The sequence below is a fragment of the Phaseolus vulgaris genome, chromosome 9, assembly GCF_000499845.2.
Source record: "Phaseolus vulgaris cultivar G19833 chromosome 9, P. vulgaris v2.0, whole genome shotgun sequence".
NCBI lineage: Eukaryota > Viridiplantae > Streptophyta > Magnoliopsida > Fabales > Fabaceae > Phaseolus > Phaseolus vulgaris.
Window position 1 is genome coordinate 24,297,681 of NC_023751.2, and position 26,038 is coordinate 24,323,718.

Below are 26,038 nucleotides of genomic sequence, written 5' to 3' on the forward strand. Positions count from 1 at the left end.
CCTCTTTACCGTGAGTTTCTTAAATAACAAACATATTATTAATGAGCTTTTCATCATTATTTTTATTCATAAAATTTAAATTTGATACTTGCATTTTTTATAGCAAGTGATTTAACTAATTACACTTCAAACAGATACTGTCACAATGATGTTATAATAACATTTCGTTGGCCAGATAAACACTTAAAAGAGGTGGATTAATGATAAAACTAAAACAAAAGAATTTTAAAAAGTTGAGGCACGAGAAAAATAAAAATAAAAATATTTTTTTAATATTTATAAAATAAAAAATATATTTAAACTTTGATCATTAAATTATTCTACCTGACCATTCTTAATTGTAATAGATAACCAAAACGCATATTTTAAGCGAAGTGGCTAATTGTAGTGATGTACTTGTGTTCCTTTCCAGTGCAAGAAACCTGTAAAAATTGCTCCAATGTACTTTTGTTGCTCTCACACACAAAACTACATCTTCAAATAAATGATAATATTTAATTAGACATATTAATTATGGTTTAATAAAGTTCTTAAAGACATTTATTAACATCATGCATTTCACCTATAATAATGTATAAGAGAAGTAACAAAAATAAAGAGAAAGTGCATTGTGATTAGTTAGTTCCCCGAAAAGTGATACGCAATTACTTGTGTACGTGGAGTCGTGTTCTGCAAATTGAAAGTGTCAATATGAACTAAAAATGTCAAAGACAATGGAAACATTTCAAAATATTTACTTTAATAATCTATTATTATTATTATTATTATATTAAAATATTGACTAATTCATAATTATATTTTAACTTTCACTTGATTTCTTGAACCAGGTCCTCTTTCTACCTCTTTCTCTCTGTTTCTCTGTTTGGTGTAATGAATGCGAGGGCACAATTTATTACGTTGGGCAGGGTGGGTGGAAGTAACTTCATTTGTCAGAAGATTTGACAAAAAAATTCAAATTGAGAATTGAATTGAAACCAATAACTCCACCATCCATTGGTTGTAGGCCATCAAATCATTGCACCTAAAATCTGAATTGGGAATTTAGATCAATTCAAACATGGCAATAACTGGTCCCAACCAGAAAGTCAAATAATGAGAACTGCAAAAAAAAAAAAAATAGTGAAATGAAAAAGATAATAAAAGAGGAACTTGTTTTCCACGGTAGAGAATGGCAAAAATTTCTTCCCCTTTTACTTTTATGGCAGCTCCTTGACCTTTTCGGTCCCAAATAAGTGACGTCACAAGGATGTGTCGTTTTGGACTTTCTGCCTCTTCCTTCCATAGCCACCATTTAACTGACAATACCAGCTCAGACTTTCAGACGAAGTGGCATTTCCGTTATTTCTTCCACGCGCCGTGTCGTTTATTCAACCTGCATGCGTTCCACACAATCAAACCCCTTCGCCTGCACCCTATTCACTACTCCTTCATCACACGCACACCAACGACACACACATCAACGCAACACACTTCAACCCAGCTTAAACCTTCTTCTCCGTTTCCCACTTTTCGCTCTTCCAAGAAACCGCCGTAGCTCGCCGCCGATCGCCACGTGGATTTCCGCTGCTTATTTATTTGTTTGTTTTTTTTTATTCCATGCGTTTTCCGTGCTCTGCCGCCGCCGTAAGCTGCCTCACGTGAGGGATGGGTTGCGTGCTCGGGACGCCGGCCCGTGCCGAAGATCAGCGCCGTCGCCGGAGAGAGCAGCGGGAAGTCGCTACCGACGAAGGTAATAATGCCGTTAGGGTTCGAGATAAGGAGAGGAACCGGCACACCGGCGATTTTCCGGGGAATCTTCCGGCGCCAGAGCGCCGCAAACCTAGACTCGATCCGTGCGCTGTCACGCAGCAGGGATGGCCATCGTGGTTGATGGCCGTCGCCGGCGAAGCAATCGGCGATTGGACTCCTCGTCGCGCCAACACTTTCGAGAAGCTCGCAAAGGTTCTTCGAAACTGTTAATTTTTATTTTTCTCTTTGCGTTAAGTGATTTTTTGTTTTGTTTTATTAGATAATAAAAACAAGGAAAAATGGATCTATTTTAGTAAATGTTGTTTTGTGTGTTATTTTTTGTGATGTGTTGTTCAGATTGGACAAGGGACGTATAGTAATGTGTATAAGGCTAGGGACCTTGTTACGGGGAAGATTGTGGCATTGAAGAAAGTGAGATTTGATAATTTGGAGCCGGAGAGTGTGAAGTTCATGGCGAGGGAGATACTTGTTTTGAGGAGGCTTGATCACCCCAATGTAGTGAAGCTTGAGGGTTTGGTTACTTCTAGAATGTCGTGCAGTTTATATTTGGTGTTTGAGTATATGGAGCATGATCTTGCAGGGCTTGCAGCTGGCCAAGGGGTCAAGTTCACTGAACCTCAGGTACCACAATTTTAAGCTGCCGTTTGCTACTGGTTAGATGCATTTTTGCACGTGCTTTTGTTGTGATAAAAGTTGGGCACGAGAGATTTAACTGGGTTTGCGACCTTGGGTGCTGTTGATTTTGATTTGTGTTTTGTTTCAAGACATTGCTTTCTGTTTGGCCTTTCTATGGTTAAAAGCAAAAGTTGGGTCTTTGGTCTTCGTCCAATAGCTTTGTAGGTGATGCTGAGTCTCGTGTACAATTTTAAGCATGTTTGCTTTCTTGTTTATTTCACCCTTTTTTGATGTTGGTGTTTTTGAAAATTCATTTATTGTCTCTCTATAAAGTAAAGTTATTGTTTAATTAGGAATATTTTTGCTTTCCATCTTATGGAAAGAAATCTTACTTTTAGGAAGAAAGTCTATTGTTAAATTTGTGCATGTTTAGAAATGTCTAGTTTATTATTTTATTATTACGAAGACATCATAATTTTTATTAGAAGTCTAGCCCTAGTTTAAATGTAAAACAGAGTTTTCATGTTACATAAGATGGGTGGATTAACAGTTAAAATTGCAAACTGTTGCAATCTGATTGTTAAATCACTAAAGGCTTATTTCTGGATTCATGGTGATTGTCGAATTTAGTGCTTGGTGGAGTTGTATGAAGCAGTGGTGCTTTTTTAATTAGTGACGGACTAGGAGGAGGATAGACTCATTCATATTAAAAAGCAAAAGCAAAACGAAAACTCTTACTGAAAGGCTGATTTGTCTCTCAGTATATTCTCTATGACAGGTTAAATGCTTTATGAAGCAATTACTCTCTGGTCTTGAGCATTGCCACAGTCGAGGTGTGTTGCACCGTGATATCAAGGGTTCTAACCTGCTTATAGACAATGAAGGAATCCTTAGAATTGCAGATTTTGGACTGGCTACCTTTTTTGATCCTAAGATAAAACAGGCAATGACAAGCAGAGTGGTGACCCTTTGGTATCGTCCTCCCGAGCTCCTTCTTGGAGCTACAGTATATGGTGTGGGTATTGACCTTTGGAGTGCTGGTTGCATCTTGGCAGAGCTGCTTGCTGGAAAGCCAATAATGCCTGGCCGAACAGAGGTATTGCTCTTCATCTTGTTTACAGGTTCTGTTCTGTAAACTTCTGATTTTTGTATACTCATTGTGATGCTTCTAATCTGTTAATAAATATTTTAGTACCGGTCTGTAGTTTGTAATTCATCTTGCCCCTTACCCAGAGTCACTTTTGAGGCTTTGTGTACTGGCAGCATCCTTTTGTACTGGCAAATTTATTGGGAAGTTCTCTTGGACATACCCAAGTTGGGTAAGATAAAGGGCTTGTGTTTGACAGTGTCATCAACTTTTAGTTTGTTTGTTTATGGCAATAATCTACCATCTTGATGGAGCAGATATAGAATATCAACTAAAAGCAAAAACTTTCTTAAAGGACAAAAGCTAGATGAAAGGGAAACAACAGAAAATGAGAACCGTTTAGTACTTTAGTTTATCATCTGAAAGGTCAGAGTATTTAGTTTAGGTATCCTTTCTGTGTGAAAATTGTATCCTTTGTGGCCTTTGCAGTATAGTACTAATGTTTTGAAGTTGATTCAACCTATTTCACTTTCACATAATGTATCTTTTTGTGCATCCCAATATCCTCTCTTTCATGGCTTTTGAAATGAGCATTTTCAGGATGATACATGACTGACTTTTGGGTTGCTTGGGGCTAGGTTGAACAGCTGCACAAAATATTTAAGTTGTGTGGCTCTCCATCTGAGGAATATTGGAGAAAGTATAGATTGCCAAATGCTACAATCTTTAAGCCTCAGCAGCCATATAAACGTTGCATCTCAGAAACATTCAAAGACTTTCGTCCATCTTCTCTACCTTTAATTGAAACTCTTCTTGCAATAGATCCTGATGATCGTGGAACTGCCTCAGCAGCACTAAATACTGAAGTTAGTGACCACCGCATGTTAATTAACCTTACATTCATGAATAATGATGTAACAAATTTCATATGTTTTCTATCTGCAGTTCTTTACCACAGAGCCCTATGCTTGTGAACCATCGAGTTTGCCAAAGTATCCTCCCAGCAAAGAATTGGATGTAAAGCTGAGAGATGAAGAAGCAAGAAGGTTCCCTTCTTCTCTTCTCATGTTTCATAATCAACTTCTCAACTGTCTTTGTCCAGTTTTTTGCTGATGATTTTCTATTCATCCTCAGGCAAAAGGCTCTAACTGGAAAAGCTGGTACAGTTGATGGTGTCAAAAAAGGCAGAGCACGCGAGCGCAGCCGGGCTGTTCCAGCCCCTGAAGCGAATGCAGAGATCCAAACAAACTTAGATGTAAGTCAGATAAGTAGTTGTGTTTGATATCCTCTTCGCAGCACTTGGTTCTGCTGTGTTTGTTTTAATTTCCTATTCCTTCAAACCCAAGTTTGTTCTTATGTGTCATACACATCCGTGAATAGTTGAAATATCATAGGTACTCTACTCTTAGACTAATGACTATTTTAGGCCTAAGCTTCCCATATTTTTCCTTTACATACTGAAGCTGACATAATATTTTCATGAAACCTTGTCATTTGCGCGGTGGGTTATATTTTCAAATTCTAATGCTGTCTAGATTCTTTAGCATTTTCTTACTTGGGATTCTCTGATCATGTCTACCCTGTTATTTAAAATGTTTTTGGTGATTATATTTTATATTCCTTGAGAACATGAAACTTTGTGAAACTTTTGTTTGATTCGATGATAAAATGGTAAATTGAGCTTCTCACTTAGTGTCTTACATGCTCCATTGAGCAACATTACATGTGTTTCTCACTGAATTTCAGAGGTGGAGAGTTGTGACCCATGCAAATGCAAAAAGCAAGAGTGAGAAATTTCCTCCTCCTCATCAAGATGGAGCTGTTGGATATCCACAGGATGCATCAAACAAAGGGCCTGTTTCGTTTGGCGCCCCCGACTCCTCGTTTTCCTCAGGGATATTTAATTCAAAACCTTCTGGACCTGTTAGAAGTCATGCTGGTGCAGGACATCACAGAGGGAGGAAAGCCAAAAAAGAAGAGTCCCAGATGGCGTCATCATGGAAATTTATGCGTCCATTTAAGCCATCAACAGTTGGACTTTCTATGGATTTGTTATTTAGGAGCAAATAATCAGTTTCTTTTGATTTTGGCTTCCTAGAGTGAGGATAGCAATGACTTAGGCCCTGATACATCTTTTTTGCATATCGCTATGGTTTTCAATTTTTTTCGCGTCGCTCCTATTTTTTGTATTTCATTTGGCATAAAGTTGTTGTATAATCAACATTACAACGGGGATCCCTACATTTGTATATTTAGAGGATTAAATTCTCTGCTGTACAGTTTCTGGGAGGACTTTTTCAGGACCTTTCGAAATGTTTCGACTTAGCTAGTAAATTTTTTTTGACAAGTACTCAAATTTCCGTCCCTGTATAAGATGCTTTGGTTAAGGTCTAAGCAGACAAGTTTCTTTGTAAGTATCTTAAGGAGAGAAAAATAAGATCAAAGGACATAAATTTGTCCCGGTAAATATAATTTCATTTTTTATAAACATCTTCTTAAGAAGACAAAATAAGATAAAATGAAATAAACTTGTCCACATATGAACTAATTTAAAATTTAATATATTTTTTCTAAAATTTTATCGCACAAGTTAATTTTAATTAAAAAAAACATTTTTTTTCTTTTCTACAAGTGTAAAATTTTGCTGTTTTTCTAGAACTATATTTAAATTTATTGTGATTTATCATTTCATAATTTACACAATTATTTTTCATTGTTTAAGGTGAGTAGAGAGAGAATTAGTATTTTTTTTATATAAAACTCATGTTAGACATAATTATGAGAGGATTAATTCTCTTATTAATTAATATTACTATTTAGTATTTATTGACTACAAAATGAATTAATAAATAAAAGGCATTTTGAAGGAGAATTGTTAAATGGAGAAAAGTGTTGTACATTGGAAAGGATACCGATTACCCATCATTAAGTTCTGTAATTTTTATTTACGTGCAGGAGCAGGATAAGGGCTAAAGTTAATGAATTAATTGATCTCAAGAAATGAAAGGCACGGGTACATCCCAAATGGAGAAATCGAAATGAAGATGTTATAATAAGCAAATGGATAAAGTTCGTTTCCAAGCTAAATACGTAACGCCAGCAGATATAGTTGATAATGAGAAACATTGTTGCATATATTTTTATCAAAGAATGTGGGTTGGTATGAAGGTAAATCGTCCTAAAAATATAAATATGCTCTTGCATTTGTTGACATGGTTTGACACATGTCACGGGCAGAGATGCGATACAAAGAAAGAAAAAAAAAGAGAACCGCAACTTGACTCAAACTCCCAAACCCAACTTGAGGTTTCCCTTTTGCAAGTTGTGGTTTTCAAAGTACAAACACAGACAGCCAGAAAATTCTGGCTAAGCCATGCCCCACAAATTGTTTGCTCTACCAACGCTTGCTATGATCCATATCGTATCATCATCCACCAACGCCTAACACCCAACCCCCTTTTACGTGAGACATGCTAATGCCTCCCAGTTTCAACAACCCAACTCTCTTCAAGGATGATGAAGAAGAAGGACATTCTTAGACATATTAGTCCTTTAAGGTTGTGGGGTTTGCTTAATTTTCTTCCTTTCATTGGTTCCGTTAGTGAATTGTGGAAGCAAGATTGAATTTTGAGCATTCGTATGGATTTTCTGATTGTTGTTTGAACCGCACGTTGTGGTGGGTCTTTTCCCCATACCCCACAGCTCCTTGTTTTGGTACTTTAAACTCTTGATGGCTTAGAGAAACATATGAGGGTCTTGCATTTGGGGATTCCGTGTTTTGCGTGTCTGGTTTTAAGGATAAATACAATTATGTGCTTCAGGTCTAGTGATTTTTAATCCTGATCATGCAAATAATACTTGTGGACTGGTGATCTTCCCCCTTGCTATCAGATTGGTTGTCTGGGTTTATGGGAAAAGTGGGAATCATTGGGTTTTAAAGGGTGTGTTGAATTAATATTCCTTGTTGTTGTTGTCTAACAGAGATTAATTTATGGCTAAGCTTCAGCAGTTTTAATACCTGAGAAAAAAAAAGTTGTAAGAAATGTGTTAAGGTGAGTGCAAGTGTATGCATTGTGTTATCTGTAGGAACTTACCAATAATTACTTTATTTCTACAGGAGAGTGCCTTCTAGTGTGATGACGCTGTAATGTCTGATCTATAAGATTTGAACTTTTCGTTGGAGGAAATCAATTTAGATATAACTGCACTGGCTGTGTTGTTTTAGAATACAGTTGAAACATAAATGTACCATTGCTGATGCATGAATACACTTAGAAGAAGGTGATGATGAATGAAAGATAGTAATTGAAGAAGTGAATCATTTTGGAAAATTTAGGAGAACTCTGACTGAAAAATAAAAATGGGGTTGCCACAGGTGTCTTCAGGCTGCACTGCTGAGGAAGTGGCCTTATCCCTAGGCACATTTGTGCAAACTGTGCCTAGAGTAACCAGCATGAGCAACTATGGGGTGAACTTGTTGACTGGAGAAGACCTGGGTAATTGCATGCACATTGATGTGCTTAAATCTGAAAGAAAAAATGACTCAGAGCTTTCAAAAGAATCACACATTTCAAGTATGTGTAAAGATGCTAAGTTGAAGATTAATCCCATAGAACAAATTGGCAGGTTATCTGTTGATGTAAGGGAAACTATGCAGAAACCTATACCTAGGACTGTAGGTTTTCAAATAAGAGCATCAACACCTGGTGTTAATGGTTATGATGGAAATGGATATTCGTCAACTGTGTTTAATGTCACCAGTGATGCAACTGAAGCTTCTGAGTCACAAGTCAGAAAGCGGTTATTGCATGAGCAACTATGGGGTGAACTTGTTGACTGGAGAAGACCTGGGTAATTGCATGCACATTGATGTGCTTAAATCTGAAAGAAAAAATGACTCAGAGCTTTCAAAAGAATCACACATTTCAAGTATGTGTAAAGATGCTAAGTTGAAGATTAATCCCATAGAACAAATTGGCAGGTTATCTGTTAATGTAAGGGAAACTATGCAGAAACCTATACCTAGGACTGTAGGTTTTCAAATAAGAGCATCAACACCTGGTGTTAATGGTTATGATGGAAATGGATATTCGTCAACTGTGTTTAATGTCACCAGTGATGCAACTGAAGCTTCTGAGTCACAAGTCAGAAAGCGGTTATTGTCACCTTTGAATGGGATGCTGCTTACGGATCATTTTAAAGGTGATACACTAGACATTGGAGGTGGTATTTATCAAATTCGTTCGGTTGGTGATGATAATTCTGTTGGTTCACATGATTATACGAAGGTTCATATTGGAAACAACAATCTTATCCCCTCCATGATCTGGTCTACATCATGTTTTCAGGAATTTACTAAGTCATCGTGTAATGACTCTAGTATAAACCATATTGTATCTAGTAGTAATCGCCATTCACATTGTGAACATGCAGAACCATGGTCTTATAAGCAGTTCAAATCATCTCCAGTACGTAATGTTTCTAAAGAAACAATTAAAACAAGGTCTCAAACAGCTGCAATGTCTATACCACAAAAAAATGTGTCATCACCTCCCTTCCCTTTGTCTCCTCTAGGTAAAAAATCTTCTAAAAATATAAATTTGGGGGGATGCAGAAATATTGATATTATCTTGGATGATGACAATTTGCCTATTAAAAATTTGGAACAATCGGTTGATAGAACTAGTCAAGGCAGTTTATCTGCAATGGAGATACCAAGAAAATCACAGCTCAATTCCAACAATATGCAGCAAAAGTCTGACCTGTTTACTCCTGATAACATAATAGATTTGAAGGAGTATTGGACTCATCCTGGTAGCTTTCCTCCTCAGGATACCAAATTATGTGGAACTGGGAGTAGAGTGCCAGTTAGAAGGTCCCTGGTTGGTTCATTTGAGGAATCTTTGTTATCTGGTCGCCTACTATCTGGGAAACTTAGTCAGGTTGGTATTATTCTCAGATATAGGCCTCTACTATATGAATTAATTTCCTAATGAAGTTGGCACAATTTTTCTTCCCTTTCTGTTATTTTATATGAATTCTTGTGTTTTCTGTTTGCAGAAAATTGAAGGCTTTCTTGCCATGCTTAATGTAACTGGAGGCAATTTCTCACGTCAGTCACAAAAAATACCATTTGCAGTAACCAGCGTGGATGGTGACAAGTACTTACTTTATTATTCATCAATAAATCTTTTAGGAAAGCTATTATCAAGCAAGACTAGAGTTGCCAAATTTCAGAGAACTCTTAGCATGGATGAATCACGATCTGAAAAGCCCCGCATACGTATACCTATGAAAGGACGTATTCAACTGGTAATTCACTATTAGACCTTTCTAGTTGTTAACGAAATTCCCTTCCTTCTTTCTGTGAAAGCATTTATATGTATATGTAACACGAAAATGGTAATGCAGATCGTTGAAGACTTAATGCATTAATTAATGTTTTGAATACTCTATCATCTATTCAATATTTTTTATACTGTTATAAAACATGACAAGGTAGCATTATATGATCATACCACTTATCAGTTAGACTTTTGAAGGTAAATACATTTTCTGATTTGGATATTAAAAGAAGGGACTACTTGACACATGGTGTTTAGAGGTAAGTGTAACTAGTGTACCACAAATCTTGGATTGATGTTAAATTATATTCACATCTGATACATGATAAAGTTGAAAATTTTATTATAAGCTATATACACCAAGAAAAACCAGTGTGTAATAAAAATATATATTGTGACTTTTGTCATTAATGATTTCAGAATGAAAGTGACTTTGCCATCGCCAGTGCCACCTTGATCTGATTCTGGATGCATCATTAGTTAGTAGCTAATTGTTACAGTATCATTTGGCCATCTCAATTCACTTCCTAAATACTAATAACCAAACTAAATTCGTACCCTCGGAACTCTGGGTTTATACTGTAACCTACTCATGGTTTCTAAGCTAGGATCATAATTGCCTGAGAAAGGGTGATATGGTGGTAAATCAAAAATTTGGTCTTTGCTTAACATGAGTTTCATAGCCATGGTGCTGTGCGGAAACAACTAGATGTAACGTGTGGAATTCTACATGATTTTACCAAATTGTTTGTGACAAATTTACTGACCCAAATGCAGGTTCTCAGCAATCCAGAGAGGACACCTATCCATACCTTCTTCTGCAATTATGATTTGAGTGACATGCCAGCTGGTACCAAGGTAGGATCATTAGAATATAACACATTCAAAGTTTTGTCTCCACGCAGCCATCGATTTGCATGTTATATAATCTTCATCTTGCAAGTTTTACTTAATATGCTTAGAGAAATAAAAAACAAAAGATTGTTCATGTATTCTCACCCAACATCTTAAACTATTTGGTTCATGTTATGGTATCCTAGTCTCTATCTAATCAAAGGGTATCCAGTTCAATCCTTTCTACCCTGCTCTAATAAAAATTGAATATTAGGACGGGGACGGTTGTGCATACTTTAGGCCCTAATGACTCTTGTGTAAGAGATTATGTCAAGCTTTTTGGGAGAATTGGTTCATGACAGTGTTTACTAAAAAAGAAAAATGTTACTTTTGATAACTACAAATTAAAATGCTCCAATTTACAATTATGATTTGACGTTGAAAATTGTTCTATTTCAAAAAAAACTTGTTTCTCTTTTCAATTGTAATCTGGTGCATTGTTGTCAACATATCAACACTTTATTAAGAATTTTAAGCTGAACATTAAAAAGATGTATATTTAGCTTGGAATATTGATGTAACAGACCTTCTTGTCTTCATATATAATTACCTTCTTAAAAGTACTTTTATATAGAAACAGAGATGTATAATCATAATGAAAACAGTGATGCAAATGATATGGGATACAATCTGAGTTATAAGGAGTATAATGGCCAATTGTTCCAACTTGATGTAACTAGACTGCATTATACCAGGGCCTCAATGTGTGCTTGGATGTATATCAGAAAGTAATTGCATAAATTTTGTTTGTGTCTCCTCCTATACTGAATGGAGATGAACAAGTTCTTATATGGACTGTGTGATTTAGTAAATTAAATGTACCTGCCCTTATCATGCCTTGCATGGTCAGCCTGCAAAATCTTTTGGGCTTAAGTATGAAAGTAGAGTTGTAGTTAAATATGAACAATATGCGCACATTATTTCTTCCCCTTCCAATACACTGTTTTATACCAAAAATTTTACCAATTCCTTGCTTAATGAGCTTTGCTTGTATTCCTCTAAAGTAGACATTCTTGAGGCAAAAGGTCACTTTAAATGCGTCTGGATCAAAGTCTGTGATTGGTAAGGAAAGCCAAAAGGATTCTGATATCAGAGCTGATGCCAACTCTCCGATGATCACAGTCGCCAGTCACAGAGATAAAGATCTTCTCACCTCAAAATGTGGAGAGTTTGATAGTCTTACATGTTCAAAGGCTGGTAAGAAAGAATACTTTAGTTCAATCACATTCCTCATTAATGAAGACAAATTTTTACATGTTTCTTCCATGGTCATTGACAATGCTATTATTAACACAGGCATTTTGCTTTATGCTCTTCACCTTCGCTTTATGTGCCCTTTCCCAAAAAGGCGTTCAAGGTCTGTTCATAAATGCAAATCTGACACTCTCTCCGCAGAAGTGAGAAATATTGTGGACATTGAACCTGAAAGAAGCTTCTACTTGTATGATGACATGAGGGTAGTGTTTCCTCATCGTCATTCAGATTCTGATGAGGGCAAGGTATGCAAATATATATATTTGAAGTTTTTTTTATACATTCGTGCACTAATAGCTTGGGAAGTATGTGCCTCATGGGACATGTTCGTGTCCTTAGAAATCCCTCTTGGGTAACCATGTCACTAAACATGTCTTCCCTATTAAAAAGAAAAAAGAACTTGAAATTACTGCATTTTGCTCATTAAAAAGCCTATGCATCCCATTCTTAGAAGGCTTCTCGCAATGCAAAAAGTATGGAGGAGAGTCATTGTACGCAACTCTACTCTCTCATTTAAAGAGATCATTTTTGGATTCAAATCCATGACCAACAGGTTAACTGCAACTTCACTGTTGAACTGGGGCTGGTCATTATATTGCCTATAATGAAAGAAAAATACAATTGAAAACAAAAACTAAAAGAAGAGCAAAATATTAAATGAAGCAAGAAAAAGTGCAAGCTTCACACTTATTTGATGAAGAAAGAAGGCCTAAATTTGACACAACTTTGACTTTTTTTAGTATAACTGTATGCTGTATATGTATTGTAAACGGGTAATTGAACCTCTGATCTTGTATTAGAAACATTGGTTATTTAATTATGTTTTGAGCTTGTGTTATAGTCTGGTAAAACTATATACATTTGTGATTCAACTAGTGATCATTGCATGAGTGGCTTAATATGTTGTCCTTGACTGAGTGGACAAGATATTGCTTTATAACTCTAATCATGAGAATTGTCAAGGCTTAATTACAAGAGTAGAGTTCAATTCATCTAGTCCATTAGGTGAGAAAACCTCAAGGCTTTAAGTTGTTCATCCTACTCAGTGTGGAACTTAACAATGTGCAAGCTTAATGAGTAGTTAAATACTTGCTATGTCTTCACTAATGCACGTTAAATTAACAGTCTTGCGCTTCAAGAACATTAATACGCTTTCGAATATATTATATAGGTATAGAAGCATCAGTTATTGAAAGTTTGGCACTTACTGGTTTTCCATTTCTCTTTCTGACTCATCGAATAACTATTTCGTGTGCAGTTACATGTGGAATATCACTTCCCTTCTAATCCAAAATACTTCGACATCAGCTGCTGAAATGCCTCTGTCCCTCACAACGGTTTTTGTATATATGTAGTTGTACATATTGTACACATACAATTCATTTCTTTCTATTTTGGGGCCATTTGCCTCCATGTAACTAATAATTTGTAAATTTGTATTGTAGCTGTTCATATTTGATTCAAGGTACTACTTTTTTTTACCCTTCATGAGTGTGCTTATGCTCTCCTACTACTTTTCATCACATTCAGATGGCACAATAGTAGGCTTCAGGTTCTATGGCTAAAACTTTATGCTTAGGAAATAGTTAATATTGAAACAACTATTGGACATGAAAGGACTGGTTGATTTTCTCCTTGTGTTTCTTTTCATTTATCTTCTCTGTTCCAACTCTCTCTATCCAAAATTAGTAAGAAGATATCAATGGAATCTATCAGTTAATTGAATCCCTGTGAGTTGTTAAGTGCGATTAGTATGATATTACCAACATTTTCAGCATTATTGTCTTCCTCACTATTGATGCTATGGATATCACATTGACATGAATACTATAATTTATTTTTATTTTTGTGAATGTTAACATTACATTGTAACTCACAACTACTAAAATCACCTCCACTTTTACCATGAATCTTATAAGAATAATTTCATCATTAGTGAAATTTGTTTCTATTTATAGAGATATATGTAATTCATTAAAAATTAGATAAGATAAAATCTTACTATACGCATATAGCTGATCATAAAATCTTACTATAGCTGATAAAAGAAAACGCATATTTTCTTATATCCTTAACAAGCTTTTAAATTTGTTTACCAACATTTGAAACAAACATATTGGGTTGCATTGAAATTCTCTAGTACTGGAAATAATTGTAGTTTGAATAGTTTTAGTAAAATGGGCAGACTCTACATTTTATGTCAAGGCTTTTGCTTCCTGCACCCAACCAATTCTAACATGCACCCAATAAATTTTTGAGATTTCATAAATGCCCTTCATTACATTTTGAAAAAATAAATCTGGAATAGATTTTGTGTTCTGAAAATGAAATTCCAAAATAAAATTGGAAAATCAAAATCCCATTTTTTTGAAAAAGTAAATCCATAATACAAATAATACATTTTGGAAAAGAGATTCCAGAAAACAAAATTCATAAACATATTTCAGAAAAGAGATTTCAAAAAACAAAAATCAAAAACATATTTCGAAAAGGTTATTCCAAAAAACTGTTTTGGAAAGCTTAATTTGAAAAAGTGTTCAAGAAACCAAAATTAAGAAATGTATTTTAGAATACCAAATTCATAATACATTTTGACATGCATCCTTACTCTTATTCAAAAACTAAACAGGACACTTTTGTCATTTCATGTTACTGTAGGATGGAGGTTCAAATTTTGTTGGATGCAAGAAGCAAAAACCTTATTTCAAATGTAAAAAGCTCAAAATTAGTTGGTTTGTCTTACTTCAATTTAAATTTGTGGAGTATTTTATTGGCAAATTCTCCCTCAACCTCGTATCTTCTTCTTACAGTGAAAAATCGATTTTAACCATTTTAAAAAATTTAAATAATCTTAAATGAAACATAACCTCACCTTTTTAAATAACCTTAGTTGCATCCCGCATCCGCATACCTCTTTTCCAGCCACAACACTTTCATTTTTCTCCAATCGCAACGTTTAAGAGAACAGTTACATCATTTGAATATGTGTCAAAGGATTAACGAGAAGATTTGTTGTATTCAACGTTCTCTAGTGCGAAATTTTCTTCTTCTTTTTTTTGAGTTTTGTAATCCTTGCACCTCACTGTTTTTTATCTGGGGTTTGTAGCTTTTGGAAGAATGACTAAAAAACTAGAAAAAGAAAAAATGTTGTTTTCACTCACTAATAATAAAATAAAAGTAAACATATTTTTTAAATATCTTTGTGTTTTCTTTGATTCAAATTTTTCATTATTCAAAGGGAAATAATTTAATCATTGTTAACTTATATTTTTACAATACAAATTAGTTTTTCTTTAAATCAATTTTTTCATTATTCAAAGGAAAATAATTTAATCATTGTTAACTTATATTCTTACTATACAAATTAACTCAAATAATTTAATACTCTTATTTAGCTTTTCTTAGCATTTAAAAATATACAACATCAAATAGATTTTTTAAAATAAAAATGAATCAATTTAAACATGATATTTTACTAACTTCGTTTTTCATAAGAAACTTTATTTGATACATCTTGAGTTTTTAGTCTTTTTTATTTATTTATATTTTTATTAAAAGAAAGTCAATGAAGATTAGACGTTTTGTTAATTTTAAAATATGAAGGTGTAAGAGAAAATACGAAGATGAATGAAAAATTTGTCGTTTTATTTGAACCGTGTCTATACATAGAATATGAATTGGGTTTATAAAGTTAACTTAATGTTTTCATTATTATTTTACTATAGGACAAAAATAGTATATATTAAACTAAGTATAATTAGAAAAATTACATGAACTAAATTATTGCAGAATCAAATTAAATTTTAGAAGTGATATAGAATTGAAATTTTAATAAACTACAAGAAGAATTGGATTTTTTTCCATAAGTAACGTGGACGTATGTAATATTAATATTAATATATATATATTTATAATTATTTTACATGTTATCATAATTATTATTAATGTTAAAAACAAACTGTATATAACAAACTGATAGAAATAATATTACTAATCTTAATAATATTATTCATATTATTATATTAATATTATTAATTTTATAATGTTAATATTATGTATACTTACCAACTATAGTCCGTAGATAATATTCACTAATTTTAGTCTATAGGTAATAATTACTAATTCTTGTCCGTAGGTAATATCCACTAACTTCAGTGTGTAGGTATTACCTACCAACTAAGATTTGTAAGTAATATCCATCCACTTGAGTCTGTAGGTAATACCTACCAACTCTAGTCCATTGATAAATCCAGAGATAATATTGCATATCTTTCTTTATTTTTTTTTCATTTTATTTTTCATTAATTTTTATCTTTTCTTATTATTTACAATTATTATTTATTATTATTATTTATGAATATTAGTTATGATTATTATTTGTAATTATTGATATTATAATAATATTATTAATATTATGCATATAATTAATATTATTAAGATTATTTATATTCTTAATATTACTAATATTGTCAAAATTATTAATAATATTAATATTTGTAATATTATTAATATTATAATAATAATATAAATATAAATATTAATATTATTAATAATGTTAATAAAAATATTTATATTAATAATCATATTAAATTTACCTACATAGACCCCTGAGTAAAATTTGTAGATAATGTAAAATTGACATATGGATAAAGATTCATGACTAATAATTTGTAAGTAATATTGAATTTATTTACAAATTTAGATTCATGGTATTATTTTGTAAGTATTGCTGAATTTATCTACGGATTTTTGTAAGTAATATTCGTAAATAATGATATAAGAATGATTTGATCCAATTATCTACCCACACATAGTTTCTATTCGCATAAAAGTTAAAAGAGTTTTTTTCTCTTTGTTTTGTTTTAATCTGTCTAATGTGTTTATCTTTTTATTTTGTTCTCGATAATTTGTTTTAAATCCTTATGAAATGTTTTTTTCTCCAAATAACAGGAACTTAGAGGATTAAAAAATTATATATATATATATATATAATATTTAAAGGACTAAAGCAAAATAATTAGGACCAACTAAAAAATAAAATTTACAAGGATAAAAACAGGAAAAAAAATTAGGAATTAAAAATATAACAATATTTCATAGGTGAAAAAAAATACTTAAACCTTAATATTTATGCACGCTCAATAAAAAAATTATGATTAAATTATATAAAATAAATAATGTGAATAATGTTATTTTTCATGGTTTCATCTTACATCTTTTTCTTTAATGTATTCCTTCTTGAATAAATGATCATATTATTTTATGAGTCAATTTTTTTATTGAAGATTTTACCAAGAAAAATAATTTCTCTAGACGTGAAGTATTTTTAATTTGATCTTGTTTTACATTTAGAAAGCTTTTCTACATTTTGTCTTCAATACTTCATCTATCTTTAAAGACTCAATCCTTCTTTTAATCATTATTTTTAATTGATTAAAACTATGAATTAATTGATCACTTACAAGTTATTTTAACTATTAAATCGATAGTTTGGTTTGTTAAAACTTAAAGGTTTTATTTTGATTGATTAAAGTAGTTTAATAAATTGAAATAGATGAGCTTCAGATTCTATAGATATCTTTCCTGCTTTCGTAACTAAAAAAGAGAGTAAAAATCATTTTGAGAATTCATTTTTTGAGAGAGAGTTAATACTGAGAAAATTACTTTGATTTTTTGAGCTTTTTTTAAGGCAAACTTTGATCAAGCTCTCTCTCTCTCTCCACTATCAATTCTAGTTTTCCTTTAAAATATCATTCAATTTACTCTTTTATTAATACTTTAAAGAACCTTCATTGTATGGATTAAAACCCACTTTAACCAATTTTCCATATTTTTATATGTCACAATAATAAATAATAATTTCATATTATGTTCTTTTTGTGTAGATACCAACAATGACAAGAAAAAATCTATTTCTGTAAATAATTTGAATCTTTTTTGTACTCTTTCATAAACAAGGGCGAGGATGATAATGAATTAAGTTCATTTTTTATTTATAAAATAGCATATCAATCTTTTCTTAGACATGAGTTATAATATAGAAGGAGTAAATTTAATTATGAGTTTATTTTCTAATTATGATCATATTCATTTTAATTTTCTTTTAAAATTCATGTATATATATATATATATAGTTACATTACACATACACCTTATAGGCTAAATTTACATTATTTGACACTCTAAACAATGGCTACTAAGTTTCTAATTTTTACTTCTATTCATTCCCATTATAATTCCCATTATAACTGTCATTATTTCACACCATGAAAAGAAGAATGATCCACTTCTTTTTGTGATTTTCAATCTTTCCACTAACAATTCAACTCCCTTAATTAAAAAAATATGATTAAAAATAGAAAAAAAAATCAAAAATTGTATTTATTCTTCTAGAACATATATACCCTTGAAGGTTTATAGTAATGTTCAATAGTAAAAAAAACACATCTTTTTGTGTTTTTTTACTTCCTTTTATACCTCATGCTAAAAGACATGTCCTTATGACTTGTCTTTTTTTGGTTTTTGTTTTCATTTTGCATAAGCTTCTTTTTTTAGTTGCTTCCTGTACTAAATGACCATTAGTTTATTTAATGATTTACTTAGAGCCATAAAAATGGTCTTAAATAATATTATTATTGTAGAAATTTTGAATAGATAATCTATATTATTTTTTTATAAAATTTTTGTGTTAGACATCACTATGCAATAACATTATTATTTTATTTGGAGATAATCTATATTACTTTTGAGTATTGGGGTATTACATTTTCTCCTCCTATTTAGAGGTTTTTTTAAATACGCCAAAACTTTAGAAATATTTATTTTTTAAAACATTTAAAACAAACAGATCTAATACATTAACTTTTAACTCCTTTAATTATAAATTATACAATTAAGATGACAGATGATGATTCATCTTTAAGACATATAAAATCCATATGAAGATCAGTCTATTAAACCTAAAAGACTTCGAGACTGATGACTTTTTCATAATTAATAAATAAAATAATTATTATTTTACAATATTATATATATATATTTACACTTTTAGATCATAATTTTATTTGAATTTATATTTTAGAAAAATATTTTGTATTCTTAGAACAAGTAGGTTGAACTTAAAATAATAAAGAGGAGCTTTGACACTAATATGCTCACATAATTAATAAATAAACCATGATTTCTTAGCATTTAATTAAAAATTAAAGTAAGTATTTGTTAGATCACTGTAAGAAAATAATTAAATAATAACTAATTTACTAATTTAAAAAAAATTAATAATTAGTTACTATATTGACTAAATTAGATATTATTTTATAAACTAAAATGTTAATCTAAAGTAATCTCTATTATTAATAAAAATTAATAAATTAATTTCTGAATTAGTATCTACTACTAACTAACAGGATTTTAACAATTAACTACCTTATATTCTAAATTAGTCAAGATTAATTTAGAATATAAAGTAATTAGTATCTAAAACTTTGATAGTTAATATTAGATATCAATTTAAAAATTAATTTATAATTTTTTATTAATAATAAAAACTACTTTATATATCAATAATTTTGTAATTTATAAAATAACATCTAACTTAGTCAATATAATAATTAATTATTTTTTTGTCTTTAAAATTAGTTGTTATTTAATTATTTTGTTGTAGTGTAGTATAATATATATATTATAGTTTTATTTGAATTTATATTAAAATAGTGTTCTTTTAACAATTTGTCAATAATTTTATTTATTTTTTGAAAAAGAAAAATCCTACCCACTAAGAGAGAAAGGGTGTAAATTTTGGTTAAAGTAATTATTTTTATTACTTATGATATTTACAACTACTTGCAATTTTTTTAATGAGTACTTGATAGGTATTGGAATAAGTATGTACAATATTTTTTATCTAGTGAGACATAGAAGGTATAATAATATGATAAAACTTATATTTGAACCTGGTAAGTACTCTACGATCATATGTCTTCCTTTTAGTCATTCCTTACTCTATGTATAACTTCTCATTATATTTATTATTATGTTCCATGTATTTAAACTAAGTTAATTACACTAGTGTTTGAGAAAGACTGTTTTCACATGACTAGTAGTCACTTAAATACTCAAAGACATGACTTTGTTGCTTCCTGATTTTATTTACTAAAATAAGAATGTTTTCGGTGGTGGAGATACTATTCATCTATAAAGAAAACTTAAATTTAGAAGTTTTTCAAGCTAAATTAAGGATACGTGTAATGAAAAGCTAGACTTAATCCTTGGAGTATTAGTCAATCACATCCAAACTATTTGCGATACACTTCTAGTTTGATTTGTATTGTTTCTTTTGTTTTAGTTCTGTCATGGAAGATGAAGCAAATTTATGACTTCTATAGATGAATTTAAATCGGGGACGAAGGTGAAATGAAGTAGAAGAAAAATGTTTAGAAGATGTGAGACAAATTTGTAAGAGGATCTTTGTTAAAACACTCAAAAAGTACTAACTGGGAGGGAGTTAAAAGATAAATTGGACTGAATTTGTGGAGCAATTCATTAGTTAATCAAAGCTGGAAAATATATGGGTTGAGCACATCTATTTATAACCTAAATGATGTCAAAAATATGAAAATACTCTCCACTCATATCTATAATTGGAAGTGGTGGCTTATGAGTGGAAATAATTTCTCTCCATTGAGGTGCAACCATGTGACAACCACATTTCCAATATTTACAAAAATATCATTGCGTTTTTGTTTTTACACCGATTCTCATTCAACCAATCTAATATGTCGTTGTAGAAAGCATTATTTGCACTAGTGAAAAAACCTAGATTAGAAAAATCTAAGAAGTTCAAAATTTGACTAAAATAGAAGAACAAAAATAAACTTACTCTATCAGGATTCTGATTGAGCAATCTTGTAGTCTTTGCTACTAGAGTCTAATTACATACTCTGGTAATCAAAGTAATGAGCGAGAAGGTCATAATCTTAAAGATAAAGGAGAGTGAAGGAAAAAATAAATTTTTAAAAAATAATAATTTTTCTTAAAATGAATCATAAATAACTAAATTTTCTATTTATAATATTTCTATTTTAATAATAAAATATTTAGGTGTCATTTAAATTACACCACTTATATTCTAAAGTTATTTTTTCTCAATCCTTATAATAAATATAACATATATATATATTTAGTTTAATTATTTTGTTTGATAATGAGAGAACACTATCTATATTTATTTTTTAATTAAATATTTTAACTTTTATTTTATTTTATTTTGACTCTTTATTTATCTTAATTTTTTTTTCTTTACTAGAGAGGACTTAAGTGTGATCCTGATAACTTACCAAACTGCACGTGAGTCTTCCAATAGAGAGCAATCATTGTTTGCTCCCCACATTATTTTATTACTTCATCTCTGGAAACTTCAATCAGCCATTATGTCATAGCCCTTGCATATTTTATGATAAGTTTAGCTGCATGGAAATTAAACAGATGACTATAAATAAATAAATAAAACTTAAATGTGTTAAATTGAAGAGAAACAGGAAAAAACTGAAGAAAAGAATAAATAAAAAAATAGATTAAAAAATTATCCTTTTTTTTCAACCAAATATCCTATATTAATTCTATCATCTCCATCATTTTCAACAACACCATTAAAAATTATGAAAGGTTTGAATAATATTGTTGCAAACTTCTTTTAACACAATTTATATTTTAGTTCACGTAAATTTTAAGTTTGAAAAATATTTTTCAATTTTAGTTTCAAAATAAATAAGCAAGGTAGTAAAAAAAATGGTTGGGTCTGTAATTTGATAAAAAAGTTGAATGTAAAATTTATATAAATATATAGATTAAGAAAATAGATCAATTTTGACCCGCATTAACAGGTCAACGATCTTGACTGGATCATTAAATGATAAGAAACACATTGTATTAAAAAAAAGTGAAGAATCATGACCAAAATAACAAAAGTATGCTATTTTTAAACTAAAAAGACTTTGTTTTTTTTTTCAATACTTTTTATTTTAAATTAAAATCTAAAATATTTACAACCACCATAGACCTTAAATTGGGGTTGGTGAGATGACGTGGCAGGCAGCAAATTCGTATTTCTCTTTATTCAGAACACAAGCAAGCAAGTCCAAGTTGGGCTGTATCGATACAGAGATTAAAGGTTTTTAATCATTATTGCATCTGTGTCGTACAGTTGGCATGCATGGAAACTGTAATTCTAGGGGAGTGTACATTTTCAGCTGGAAATACAACTTTATAGTTATATAGTATTAAAGATTCCCCCCACATATAGCTGTCAACATGTACTCATATTTTACACCAATTTGGATTTGTTATAAAAATGACAACGCAGCAAGGGAAATGCAGTTCGTTGATTCATTTAGCAGGGATTTTCCACCGATAAGCAGAGGCGATTAAGGTAGGTCCTAATTGTTAACAAAACAGACAACAAGACTGCAGTTTAGGGCAATCCATAGACTATAGGCACATGGTCAATAACAAGAGCACATGGGTTACACAGACAATTATGTCACCATCCACCAAAAAGGCATTCAGGAAATTCCCACAGTATCCAAATGTTCACAATAATCTAATCAAATACTATTCGGGCAATATTTACTCATAAATTCAGGTTAAGAACAGGCATGATGCAGACATCTATGAAAAGTATAACATGGTAGAGAAGTCACCAAGAAAGTAACGTCTAAGATAAAGACATTACAAAATTTATAAGGATAATCGATCTGTGCACATGTTTCGGCCCAGACAGATAAAAGTACAAAAGGGCACCCCATATCAATGATGATCTCACTCACTCCTGCGATTTCCATGAACATCTAACACGTCGGTGTGAAAGCATTTATCATACATGGAAGGTAAATAAATTAGGCAAGTTTAGACAACTCATCTTCATAAAAAATGGTGTTTGATGATTCACATTGGTGTTGCTCCTGAAAGCATTACTAATGTGAAAAAGAAGTGAGAACCAATGCCGACAGGATGTTACAGAATCAATCCTACAAATTGATACCAATTTTGTTCCTATTAATGGTAAAAGTTAAAAGGTAAAAAAAGTGATATAGAATAAATAACATTAGCTGCAATTCATCAAGCTTTTATCTCAATGTGTATTGACATCTGACATATACACCAACCACATCATGTGGTAATACGAAAATTGAGTCAAAAGTCAATTAATCAATTTATAATCTCACTTCTCTAACAGGGAAATGGAAAACTTGCATCTTCTTCAAGAAAGAATATCCAAATACTGTAACAGTGATATCACATTTCAATCTGAACGTACTCAACCTCATTGATTACAAGTGAAAGCACTATATGCAAAGTATTTTAGCAATCAACTATGTACTATCCCTATGCTATATTCAGCCAAACTGAGCTAAGTAATAGGTCGTACTCTACAACTGATCGCAAAATCATGTACTTTATATCATTGTTCCTAAACATAAACACAATCTGTTCTCAGATAAATCATTAGAAAAACTTACTTCTACATACAAACATAAATTATTAATGAATAATTACAAGGCAAAAGGAAGACGAAAACCTGAACAAGCCTATCATGCATACAGATCAATGAATAATCAGAACTTCCATGTTACAGAAATCCACGACTATCTCCATGTTTGATCATCATCATCTAGGGTCTTGAAAAAACACCCCAAATCTTTCCACGCCCGAGACTCTCCAAGAGTTTCTTTGATCCCGGCACATCCATCTCCACAAGCTTCTGCGTATATACACAAGCCCCTGCTGCTACCATCTGCTTTCTGCAACTCTTGGAATGCACTAACGAAGCGAGCAACGAAACAGGGTACTTCTTATCCAATCCTTGCAACGAAGGGTTCAACAAATGAACTCCACTCACAACCCCTCTTTCATCCTTGCGGAAAACCTTCCTATTCGCAGGGTGCATCAGCAGCACCGACAATGCCATTGCAGAAACCTCTTTCTCCTCTGCACCTTTCCCATCCAACATCTTAATCAAACCCGAAACGCACCCTAATTCCCCCATCTCTTTCCTCGCCCTGCCACTGTTCAACCCTATAGCGTCAACCGCCCTCGCCGCGGCAATCCTCACTGCCAGCACCTCACAGTTCAGCACCCCCACAAGCCTCTGACCAAACCCTTCACCTATCAGAACCTCTCCAATTGCAGCACTCTCAGCCAAATGCCGCAACATCTTCACTGCAACTTCAAGACTAGGAATTGGAGTACCCGAGTCCCAGTAATTCTTCAAACACTCAACCCCACCTTCCTTAACCACCATAACCCTCAAATTCGAAAAACCGTCCGAGTCAGCCTCGGAAATCAAATTCGACAAACACCCAATAGCGTTCTCACGAGCCGAAGCAGTTCCGGAGGAAGCCAAGGCAACTAAAACCACCACCGCATTCTCCTCCGCGAAATTGTCCCTAATCTCCGCGAACGCGGCGAGGTTGCGCAACACGGCGGCTGCGGAGGCCTGCGCGCCGGGGGTGCCAGCCTGGCAAATCTCCAGCAGAGAGGAGATTCCGCCGCGCGAGCCAATCGCTCTGGCGTTGTCCTTGGTGAGACTCAGCGCTTGAAGCGCGATGCATGATTTCTCAATCGCGAATCCGCTTCCAGAATCCAGTACTCGGAGAAGGTGGTTGAGAAGGAGTAAACCCTCGGCGAGGAGCACAGTCTTGGCGCTTTCAACTGTGGAAACTTTGGCGATGGCAGCGACCGTTTTCTCCTTCATGTCGGAGGGTGAATCGAGCAGGCGCACGAGCACGGGAACGACGCCCTGCGCAACAGCAATGGTAACATTTTTGTCGTCTTCGTGAAGGAGGCCCAATAGGGTGTCCATCGCGGAGGTTTTGGACTCGGGCGACCCGATTTGCAACCGGGTGATTAGGTTTCGCGATGCGGAGCGGATGGCTTCTCTTTTGGAGGAGCTGGAAACGGCGGCGCTTTCAAGGAGAAGGCCGCTGCGGAAGAGGATGTCGCAGTCAGTGACGTGGCGGTCAAGGGTAGCAAGGAGGGAGTCGAGGTCGCTTTGGGTTTTGAGCTTGCCGTTGGGGAGGTGTTGGGGCTGACACGTGCGGGCGAGTAAAACGGCCTCGTGGAGCGTGTGGGAGATGGAGTGGAGGAGGTGGAGGGAGAGGGGATTGGTGGTGGAAGCGTTGGGGAACTCGGCGGAGAAATCGGTGAGGTGAGTTTGGAGATGGGTGAGTTTGACTCCGGCGAGTGACCATTTCCCTTTGAAGTTTGTGACGCTGGGTAGTTCCGAGTCCAGGAGTGTACTCAGCAGGTTCAGAGACTCAGCGATAGGATCTGTTTCCGCTGAATCTTTCATCTTCGCCGTTTTTCCTTTCGCTTCAAAACGCTGAGGGAAAGAGGGTTTTGTTGAAGAGCATGAAAAGAGTAAGCGTGTGTAATGTGAAGGATTTGGAGCGTGAAATGCACTCGCGTGTGGGACGTTTGGGGCTGCTTTCATTCCCGCCACTCTTGTTTGTTTATAGTTAATTCTCACTCTGTGCCCGCTCAACTTCCATCTTACTTTTCCTTCTCCTTCTTCTTCCTTTCTATCTTACTATCACATTTCCCTTTATCATGAATAAAAACACAATATATATTCATTGTTCACAACAATTATTTAGATAATTCTTTATTATTTATATATTAAACAATATTTAATCAAACATATGTTTGCGTTAGATTACGTTTCTAACTCTTTACAGATTAAAAAATAAATAGAAAGTTGTTTGGACCACTTGTGTGTTTTAAAAGGAGAATAGAAACGGCCTGAAAAGTTGTAGAAATCCATGGCTGGGTTACGCAAACAACTACACATACTTCAAGTTATAGTTATTACATGCTACTCTAACTCGGATTACTTGTACGAAGACCCAGATAAAACGCGTTAGGACTTGGACTCCATTTTTTCACATGGGAACTTGCGACTCAAGTATAGATTTTTTTTCCTATTCTAGACAAGGCACAGGTATTAAGATACTCCAACTCAGCACACAAATATTAGTTGTTTGGAAATTGAATTAAAGAGGAGACAAAGAAAAATGATAAAATTTATGTTATTATTTTT

At 32.9% G+C, this 26,038-nt stretch overlaps 3 protein-coding genes across 3 annotated transcripts; 2 read left to right on the top strand and 1 right to left on the bottom strand.

Moving 5' to 3' along the window:
- Window positions 1–1,091: 1,091 nt before the first annotated feature.
- LOC137823197 (probable serine/threonine-protein kinase At1g54610) lies at window positions 1,092–5,807 on the top strand. Its single transcript, XM_068628362.1, has 7 exons — window positions 1,092–1,941; window positions 2,086–2,370; window positions 3,143–3,460; window positions 4,090–4,317; window positions 4,397–4,497; window positions 4,586–4,706; window positions 5,198–5,807. Exons 1-7 carry the CDS (start codon window positions 1,645–1,647, stop codon window positions 5,519–5,521), a joined length of 1,674 nt encoding a protein of 557 aa, XP_068484463.1. The 5' UTR covers window positions 1,092–1,644; the 3' UTR covers window positions 5,522–5,807.
- Window positions 5,808–6,670: 863 nt separating this feature from the next.
- Window positions 6,671–13,431, top strand: LOC137823196 (uncharacterized). Its single transcript, XM_068628361.1, has 7 exons — window positions 6,671–7,008; window positions 7,569–9,393; window positions 9,512–9,763; window positions 10,573–10,653; window positions 11,697–11,886; window positions 11,986–12,188; window positions 13,202–13,431. Exons 2-7 carry the CDS (start codon window positions 8,164–8,166, stop codon window positions 13,256–13,258), a joined length of 2,013 nt encoding a protein of 670 aa, XP_068484462.1. The 5' UTR covers window positions 6,671–7,008; window positions 7,569–8,163; the 3' UTR covers window positions 13,259–13,431.
- A 9,945-nt stretch (window positions 13,432–23,376) lies between these two features.
- On the bottom strand, window positions 23,377–25,577 carry LOC137820533 (vacuolar protein 8). Its single transcript, XM_068624668.1, has one exon. The coding sequence runs from the start codon at window positions 25,430–25,432 to the stop codon at window positions 23,612–23,614; it is 1,821 nt and encodes a 606-aa protein (XP_068480769.1). The 5' UTR covers window positions 25,433–25,577; the 3' UTR covers window positions 23,377–23,611.
- Between the last annotated feature and the right edge of the window lie 461 nt (window positions 25,578–26,038).

Bases quoted from the DNA above. Each gene is read 5' to 3' on its own strand.
- LOC137823197 (XM_068628362.1), top strand. From the start codon at position 1,645: ATGGGTTGCGTGCTCGGGACGCCGGCCCGTGCCGAAGATCAGCGCCGT. The intron at 1,942-2,085 runs GTTCTTCGAAAC...TGTGTTGTTCAG, and splicing joins CTTTCGAGAAGCTCGCAAAG to ATTGGACAAGGGACGTATAG. The intron at 2,371-3,142 runs GTACCACAATTT...TCTCTATGACAG, and splicing joins TCAAGTTCACTGAACCTCAG to GTTAAATGCTTTATGAAGCA.
- LOC137823196 (XM_068628361.1), top strand. From the start codon at position 8,164: ATGGTTATGATGGAAATGGATATTCGTCAACTGTGTTTAATGTCACCA. The intron at 10,654-11,696 runs GTAGGATCATTA...CCTCTAAAGTAG, and splicing joins ACATGCCAGCTGGTACCAAG to ACATTCTTGAGGCAAAAGGT. The intron at 11,887-11,985 runs GTAAGAAAGAAT...TTATTAACACAG, and splicing joins TCTTACATGTTCAAAGGCTG to GCATTTTGCTTTATGCTCTT.
- LOC137820533 (XM_068624668.1), bottom strand. From the start codon at position 25,432: ATGAAAGCAGCCCCAAACGTCCCACACGCGAGTGCATTTCACGCTCCA.